This window comes from Amia ocellicauda, chromosome 13 (assembly GCF_036373705.1).
Source record: "Amia ocellicauda isolate fAmiCal2 chromosome 13, fAmiCal2.hap1, whole genome shotgun sequence".
Classification (NCBI taxonomy): Eukaryota; Metazoa; Chordata; class Actinopteri; order Amiiformes; family Amiidae; genus Amia; species Amia ocellicauda.
This window is the reverse complement of record NC_089862.1, coordinates 17,931,355-17,940,685: the sequence shown is the minus strand read 5'-3', so window position 1 is coordinate 17,940,685 and position 9,331 is coordinate 17,931,355. Positions and strand designations below refer to the sequence as shown.

Here is a 9,331-nt window from a genome sequence, read left to right as displayed (position 1 = left end):
ACCATTTGACTTTCTTCATCCCTCTGCTCCAGTAGAAAACAGCCATCAACAGGAAGAGGAAGGGGAGGCATCTCAGCACTTATGACCCTGACCACTCCACGCTACTGCTGCTGGTGTCTGTAACCACTGAAGGGGCTGGGGCTCAAAGGGTGAAATAGTATTGAGTGCTAAAAATCCTCCATATTGAGGAATTTAAGATGAGGAATGCTATGTGACTAACTCTGTCCTTAATGTTGTCTGTACTTGACGTTCTTTTAGGACAAACAAGTATCCAGAATGTCTGTTTTCTCTGTGGTTCTCAAGAGAAACCGTCAAAATATTCTCGGACTGCTCCTCATGGTGTGTGTTAAGATAATGGACATAACTCCCTGTCTGCCCAGCAACAAGATCTGTAATGCTGTAATATGTCCTAAAGAGACTGATATGTCTGAAGAGATTGGAAGAGTGTCCGTCGCATCATGTACTATATCATATAAATATGTGTGTGTGTGGAAAGTGCCTTTGAGAAAACTGCTTCCGTAGAGACTGTCTCTATGGGCATTTTTCTCCCGAGCTGCTTGTATTCGCAATAAACTTCTATCTTCACATATTTCTGGTTCATCAGTCTGACTTATTGAGAAAGATCCATACACAGATAAAAGTTGGATTCAACACCACTAAATAAACAAACGAAAAATCAGACTTCTGCCTCAGAGTACATGCATTCATGTCAATCCAGTATTGATCTTTTATGTTTATTGCTGCTGTTGCTGCATGTATCTCCAACAAACCAACATATGATTACAAGAGACACTTTGTAAGTGAGTTGAAGGAATATACTAGTTTTCACAATAACATATTTCTTGTATTGTAGTCCACTTAAACTCACAAGAATGTATAGGTCAGATGGAGATGGATTCAGGCGATGTTTGTATCTATTAAAGAAAAACAAATATTGGTAAAGATGTCTTAACCTTTGTTTGCAAATAATGTGTACATTGTGTGGATATATAGAGTTCAGCATGTACCTGTATTGCAAGTGCTTATAAAGGATATTGAATTTTAAACCCAGGAAGAACTCCCTTTTCTTTAGACTAATGCGTTAATAACCAGTTAATGGGTTGACTTGACATCACTGCTCTGTCAATACGTGTCAAAACTACCCATTAACGTAATTGGTATGTGCCATACAACAGTAAGTGTTATATTGCACAGTTGGCTTTAGAAAATGTCCAATAAGGAGTATAATTCAAATAGAAACTCTGTTTTTAATTGTATTTATTTCTTACAGTCCAGTCCTGCAGTGGACTACAGATGCTTCTTTAAGTTCCTGGGAAATGCTTATTTAATTATTTACAGCACCTGTGCAGAAACAGTTGTGATTGTTGTGTTTTTATTAGTGACACGTGTCAAGTGTTGTCACTAGATAGCTGCCAGTTTGTCTGAATAGATCGATCTTTAAGAGCAGTCAGTACACTGAAATGACAAGGAGAACTTCCTGTGGGAGCAGGAAGCAGGTGAAGGACTCCCATGTTGTGTAATGGCCTTGAGTGTGGACACCGTCCTCCCAGGCTCAGAGCACTTCTGTACGATCATTACTTCACAGCCTCTTCTGTCCACAATTCTCCCAGTGCAACTACAGCACAGCTCACATGGTACTGCTGCGCAAAGTTACCTCTGATACTTCGTTATGGAGGCCTGAGCCCATCTTTCTTTGCAGTGGAAGAACTATCGAACAATCCAGTACTTATAGTCAGAAATAAAACCACATTTGATTGTTGATTTGTTTCAACTTTATTTTACCTTATGTTTGATTCCAAGGTTAAAGTAGCATTAACTGCATTTATTCTCAATACATAACTTTCTTCATACTTAAAAAGTAATTTTAATATAAAGGCTCAATTAATAAAATCGAAACCTTATTGTCCTATAATGTCCTTAAAATGTTTTAAACTCCAACCAAAAACATTGCTTCAGTTTAAAAACATTTTGATACATGCAAGATAAAATGTCACATCTACATTTCCATGATTAGTCTAAAGTGTGGAATATACTGTGTACAGGTATAAGTATAATGAGACCCTTACACTTGAGTTAAAGTCCTCATCAACAATTGAACATCTACACCCACGATAAAAAGTCCAAGATGATCAACACTCAAACCAAGATTTGCAAACAATCAGTAATCTGTGTCATTAAATGAGAAAGCAAAAACATTATAGATGTGAGTATTCATTTTCTCTGATATGTGTTTTCCGTTTGTCTGTCATGCATCAAAATTTGTCTTCCTCAGAGGGGGCCAGCTCACAATCAAGACACTCGTTCCCTCTCATTCTCAGTGCTAAAAATAATTAAAACACACACACATATACAAAGATTTCAAACAAGACATATATTTGCATGTGAAATTAATTTGGCAATAGTGTGTGCAATATTTAATTCTTTTTATATTAAACCCCAAAACTATTCAATTCTTACCACCACTTTAAAAGCAATAGGTAAAAATGATTAAAGGTAATATGTGCAAACATGCCTCAAAGTATTAATTTAATGTTAAGGGAACTGTATTAACAATTATTAAAGTTAAGTTTAATTATGATAATGGTGTAATGCTTATACCAGTCTAAAGGGGGCTGATAACACCATGACACCTCTATAAAGTCTACGTAATATGTCATGAGGCGGGACAACTTGTCCATGCGTCATAATAGGTCCATAATTATTCATAGCATTTGCCCTAGCATTATGACGTCACAGAGAGAGCCGCATTGCAATACAGCGTTATCTGATCAAGACACAGCTTCGCGAGACAGATCGTCGTCGCCTTCGCCGAGGATAACATCGCAGATGAACAGATCCCTCCTGACGGGTCCGAACAACGAAACGATGACACGCGGCTGGAGATCGCTATTTCTGCCCCGAGTGACCAAGCAGTCCCTGCATGTGTATGGGAGTGAGGCCGCGGTGCAGAAAGAGTGTGACCGCCAGAGAGAGACCAGCTCATGGGTGATTCACCCCTTCAGCGCCATCAGGTAGGGCCGGGCAACGCGCTCCGCCCACAGAGAACCGTGTTTTTCCATGTCAATTATCTGCTGATAACATGCAGTTTGTGTGTTTCCCATGTCATAGATCTATGCAGTATGTAGATTTCAATGAGTAGACATTTCTTCAGTTTGCAGTAGGAGGCGCAATCCCGCATCTATGCAACAGGAAACGCTGTAACTCAGGTCTTTAGTTGTATTTCTGAGCCGCACCTTTAGTTTTTTCTCTGATATTGCGTATTTGCAGGAAAGCGGCAACAAAACGGCAGAAGACACATTTTCTTCTGTACTGTCGGTTTTTATCTGTTTTCCTTTCAAAAACGAGCCGCGATGTGAATGAACTCGCTGCACCGAATACAGTATTTCTGGAGTCAATCGTCCCATTTTTAACAGGACACTCACGGACGTTTAATTATAATAAACTAAATAACACGCTGACCGCTAATCAGACCAGGTGGTCCATAGGCTGAACGCTGTGTCGTTTAGGTTCGTTGATCTATAATGTTGATCCATATTGACTGTCACTCTCACAATGTACGGGTAGAGTCACTGCGCCTGCGCTGTAGCCAATCAGAGCGCTGCACTGCTCGAGTTCCAGCGCACGGGGGCGGGATCCGGGCCAAGATGGCTGCGCCCATGTGCCGGCGTGTCTCTCCCAAACAGAAAGGAAAACGCGAGAAACACTGTGATTATACGTGTGTCATACATGTCAGCAGAGTGGAAATGAGCAGTACAGCCTCCTACAGCACTGCGGGGGAGTAAAGCAGTCGAAAGCGCCCTGAACTGACACCGGACATCAGCTGTCAATGAAGATCGCCTTGTCACGCGTGATTTGCATCAAATAAGATCGGTTTCACCTGACCAGCTGCAGACGACTCATACACTGTTTATCTCCCTTTTTGCAGGAATTACTACATCTTGCTGATGCTGGTGCTGACATTTCTCAACCTTCTTGCGATCCCCATCGGAATCGCCTTTCTGGATTCGGAGCACCACTTCCGCGCCTGGGAGATCTTCAACCTCTTCTCGGACACGGTCTTCGTGCTGGATATTCTCGTCAACTTTCGGATGGGTGTCATCACGGATCAGGTAGCAGAGTTGTTAACCACTGGTGCTAAAAATGGGACAAATGTGTAGAGTTTTACATTCGTGGGCAAAATGATGGGGTCCCTGCAACTCCTACTCAGGTGCCACAGAGAAAGGAGACTTTACTCAAATGCTTGGCAAAAGTTCACTAAAATGAAACTGTGGGTACATTTTATTGGCAGTTTACATTAAATGAAAAAGAAAAATATTTCTGGAGAATTAACATGGAGATGTTCGTTACTGGTCAACACATGTGTTAGCTTTGTATCTGTAGATACATTCTCACTCTTTCTTTCTTTCTCTTGCTTTAGAAAGTGATTTTGCAGCCAAAGGAAATCCGGCACCACTACTTGAAAAGTTGGTTCGCCTTGGATTTGATTTCTGCCTTTCCTCTGGATTACATCATCCTAATCGCAAAGGTAATGGAATGTCTTCTGGGATTATTTACGAGTTATTATATTGTTTGCTTGTATAAGTGTCCATCCCCCTGGTGATAGCAATCCTAATGTGTAAGCAATCGCCTCCAAAATCAAGTACACAGTTAAGTGTAGTGATTCACAGGATTTCAGGATTAATTCAGCAGTTTCTAGAGTGAACCTGTGCTGGGTCGTGCATTTCAAAGCAAAGACTCAACCACTGTTTCCCCAATAGCAGTGTGGAGGATTGTGTAGAAAAGTGGAAGAAGTCCTAATTTAAATGCATGAAAAGTGTCTTTATAGGCACTGTGTGTGATGTTATGTGTCCGGAGTGTCCTATAAGTGTTTATGTGCTAATCAACACATGAATATGGCTTTTGTTTATTCCTAGCTTTTTACGTGTCAGTCGTGTCTTTTATTTAATATCACACCGTATGCTCTGATTGTCTAGAGTTTTGAAGAGCACAGTGACACCTCTTCCTTCTCTGCCTCTAAACTGGTGAGAGTCATCATGTTCGCGAGGATCTTCAGTTTGGCTCGCCTGCTCCGAGTGTCGAAGTTATGGAGGTTCTTCACAGAATGGGAACAGGTTTGTTTTTTGATTGGTGAATTCAAAATTGTTACATTGCTTCTCTAGGTACAAAATGTGTTGAATAAAGGGTACACTTGAAAAATAAATGAAAGATTTAGTTGAATGCTCAGATTGATTGCACTGGGTTTATCAGATTTACAGATTTGCACCCTTTTAACAGAGAATTGTATGAAGAGCTCGTGAGATTTATACTGTATTCCTGAGTGTTGGAAGTCATGGCAGTCCCTGGTCAAAAGTTACTTTAAAACTGTTCTAATGGTTTAAAATGATATATGGTTACAATTGGCTGGTGTATTATTCTGAAGTGCTGATGATAGTGTGTGACTCAACATCAGTTCCACGCGTTTCTTACAGTATAGCCCAACTGTCTGTCTTTTTAGGTTTCGAATGCAAACATGGAAGCGGTGCGCCTGATCCTCCGCATTATGGGTCTGTTCTTGATGATTCTTCTTCTGTGCCACTGGAATGGATGTATTCAGTTCCTTGTTCCCGTTTTGCAAGAATTTCCTGAGCACTCTTGGGTTGTCAGGGAAAACTTGACGGTAAGAACAATGAAATCTAGCTGGAAATGTCCTGAAAATGTGTGTTTAAAATTGACATTAATTTAATTAATCTGCAGAGGATTCATCTTAATGTACATGCCCTTCCTGTATGACCTGAATTCAACTAGTCTATAAAACCAACCACTAATTATCAACATTATGGATCATTTTCCAATCAAGTCCAGTTCTTTTAACTGTCTGTTTTGCCACCCAATGAATGTTGTCTGAAAACAGAAATATTGGAAGATTTCTGATAATCAAGTACTTAGTTCTTAAAGAACAGCTATTATACAGGTTAGGCCAGGTGAGTTCTTAAAGAACAGATGAGGCAGTTGTTTGATCACAGAAATCTGTAATTAATTGTCTAGTAGCTCTGTTCAAACAATACATGCGAGTGGTAATCGGGGAAGGAACAGATCTGTAGCAGTTTTCACAGACAGATTCAGTTCTGTGAAGCAGCATCTTTACTGACCGCCTCTTCTCTTCTAGAATGCCACTCTGGGAGAGCAGTACTCCGTTGCTGTTTTTCGGGCGCTTTCCCACATGATTGGCATCTCCTATGGCTCCGCCGAACCCCCCTCAGGTGACGAATACCTATGTTTACTGTTTTGATTTCAAACCACAGGCACGTTTGATGAAAACACATGTCATTAAACCTTCATTTGATATCTTGCAGATGAAACTGAGCTATGGATTGTCATGACGAGCATGGTTTCAGGAGCTTTGATGTACACAATGATGGTCGCCAGCATAGCAGCAATGATGACCAACGGCGACGCACCTGCAAAAGCCTTCAGAAGCAAAGTATGTTTCCTCTGCACTGTAAAGAAAAAGAACAATGCTTTATCTCTCATTTAAAAGTGACTGAACTTCAGGATCTTGAAGATTAACACATTCATTGTTACAGTTTTGGAAATCCTGTAATTTGGATAGAGAATTTAAATTGTATAATGCTTATTATGAAAAGCTTTGTCTACATTGAATTTTAAAAATCACACATTTGTGTATCTCTCTGTGTCACTGTCACAGATGAGTCAGCTGGAAGACTACATGACGTACAGAAAGCTACCCCGAGAACTACGGACTCGGATATGCAATTACTTCCAGGCCAGGCACCAGGGGAAATGGTTTGACGAGGAGGACATTTTTAAACTGGTCTCCAGACCCTTGAGAGAGGTAGGACTGTACGTTTCGACAAGTAACATTCAAATGATATGACTGCTGGACCCATAATCACAAACCTTAATTACCGTAACTGAGCATACCACTAAAGACAGAACAAATGAATACAGACATTTTACACCGAAAACATGACATTATCTGATTGGTCACAAATAACAGGACTTGTTTAAGTATGCATGAAATCCGTTATACATTTCTATAAAAGCATCAATAACTAGCTATCCTGTAAAAGTGCAAACAGACGTGAGTTGTGGACACTCAGAAAAAAAAAAAAAAACGTAATGAAAAGTTATCAATCAGTGAATCATGAATGCATTTTTTATTAGGTTGAAATACTGCCTTAAGCTATGCATGTAGTCCTATATCCATGAATGCTCAATCAGCAAAGCATTGATAAACTAACCACACAGCCTTTCGTAATTGTTAATAATATCCTGCTAACATTACACTTGGAAAACTACTGCCGGTGGAATTTCTACGAGATTGAATTTGCTAATTTGATCCCTTTGCTGAACACGTGTATGATAAACCGTTTTATTTCTGTTCCATCCAGGAGATTCTCAATGTCCGATGCGCCAATGTGCTGAACAGTGTCCCAATGTTCAGGAATCGGGATGCCAATTTCAGCAACGCTGTCTTGCTGAAACTGGGCAGAGAGGTTTTCCAGGAAGGGGACCTCATCACACATCCGAATGCTCCCGGAGATCGTATGTTCTTCGTCGAGTGCGGGAGAGTCCTGGTCACGACAGCCACTGTCCAGGCGGAGCTGTGTGATGGGGACTGTTTTGGAGGTGGGTTACCTAAAATTATTATTTGCATTGGATGCAAAAATAAACACTCCCTAGATTCATGTTTTTATTATTTTTGATTTTTTTTTGTATATTATTTCTATTATCTGCATATGCATGTTTTGTTCAGGACACCCCTTTTATATATTTAAAGGTTTTGATTAATTACAATACTTAATCGTATCAATAAAATCATATAGAACAATTGACCTCTTGGAATCTGCATTTTGGAGGAATCATGACTGAAATAAATGATCTGGAAAGTGAAAACATCAGAGCACTGTGTGTAGTGTGCACAGTAGTGGCTTTCAAGGCTGTTAACGGCAGACTGTTGATTTTATTTTCAGAGCTGTGTCTCCTGAACAAGGGCCACTGCACGGCGATGGTGCAGGCCACGAGTCTGGTTCGGCTCTACTCTCTGTCCGCTGGGAGCTTTGAGGAAGTTCTGCAAGGTTTCCCAGAGATCAGAGAGGAGCTGTATCAAACCGCACACGAGAGGCTGCGTGTTTAAGAGGTGAGTCGACAAGATCCCTTTCATCCCACGAGTCTGGCACTAAAATGAAGGCCAGAAAAACATCTCTGACACTTCACAGCTTTCTCTGAAGTGACTGTGATATTTTAATTTTCCTGTTAGATGCTGTAATTCTAGTCACTACACAATTAGTGTCCTTTAATAATGTATTTGACTGCATTTCACTTTAAGTTGAAGATTTAAGGGCACTAGCCAGCTTCCCCTCCCTGCACAAACTGGGAGCCACTCAGAATAACATTCCCATTATATCTGCAAAGCACCCGGTTTACAGTTGTGTATCTCTGTATGACCAGGTACATCTATTCCCACTATTGGTTAAAACACTGATGAGACACATGGATATGTTATGGCACTGACCACGACTTTTGATAATGATTATTTGGTATTTCTATGCTGGCCAGTTTCTACTGAGGTAAATACAGTGGTAATAACTGGGGGAGCAATGATTGTATAAGAATCCCTTCATCTTTCAGTTTTTTTTTTTTTGTTTATTTGAACTTCAGTAATTAGTGTTTTTTTTTGTTTTTGTTTTAGAATCTCAAATGGGACATGACCATCAGTCAGACATGAATAACTTGTAAGAGGAGGCTATAGTGAAAATGTACATCTGATTTATAATTTGACAATGGATTAGTTAAAGTACCTGTAAGTGCAGAAATAATTACGCATACCTGGATTGATGAGGTGTAGGCCAGTAGAATCACAATTTGAGAAGAATGTACAAGCTGCACACTCAATAGCTCCGATGCAGAATCATTTAATAAACCAACATCAATGATGCTGAGAAAAACTGGTTTATAAAGTGTAACAGGTAATCACATACAGGTGTAGGCCTATGGATCTAATTCACAAGACATTCAACATTTTCATTTAATAATCAAACTCATTGTCATTTACATTATGGCAAATTAATCAAAATAGCAAAACCAAGAGACTATCATAATGGTACAGTAAATACAAGCGATACAGACTATTTACAAGTCATCAGTACGACAATAAGATACATATTCCATTCACAAGAAGCACTTCAAATTGAACTCCATGTTTAGACCCAAGGGCAACAGTCCTCAGCCTATGGATCCAAGCCGCCTCTCGTCTCAGCAAGAGATGATCAGAGTCACTCCTCTCTTGGGCGGAGACGCCTCGTCTGTCCCTATGTAGCGCAGGGACGAA

The 9,331-nt window shown here is 40.1% G+C and overlaps 1 protein-coding gene across 1 annotated transcript; it reads left to right on the top strand.

Annotated features, from left to right (window-relative positions):
- Positions 1-2,829: 2,829 nt before the first annotated feature.
- On the top strand, positions 2,830-8,958 carry LOC136767007 (potassium/sodium hyperpolarization-activated cyclic nucleotide-gated channel 1-like). Its single transcript, XM_066720976.1, has 11 exons — positions 2,830-3,011; positions 3,926-4,109; positions 4,418-4,525; positions 4,974-5,111; positions 5,495-5,656; positions 6,146-6,239; positions 6,333-6,460; positions 6,686-6,832; positions 7,392-7,629; positions 7,974-8,140; positions 8,693-8,958. The coding sequence occupies exons 1-10, from the start codon at positions 2,866-2,868 to the stop codon at positions 8,135-8,137; spliced, it is 1,509 nt and encodes a 502-aa protein (XP_066577073.1). The 5' UTR covers positions 2,830-2,865; the 3' UTR covers positions 8,138-8,140; positions 8,693-8,958.
- Positions 8,959-9,331: the final 373 nt, after the last annotated feature.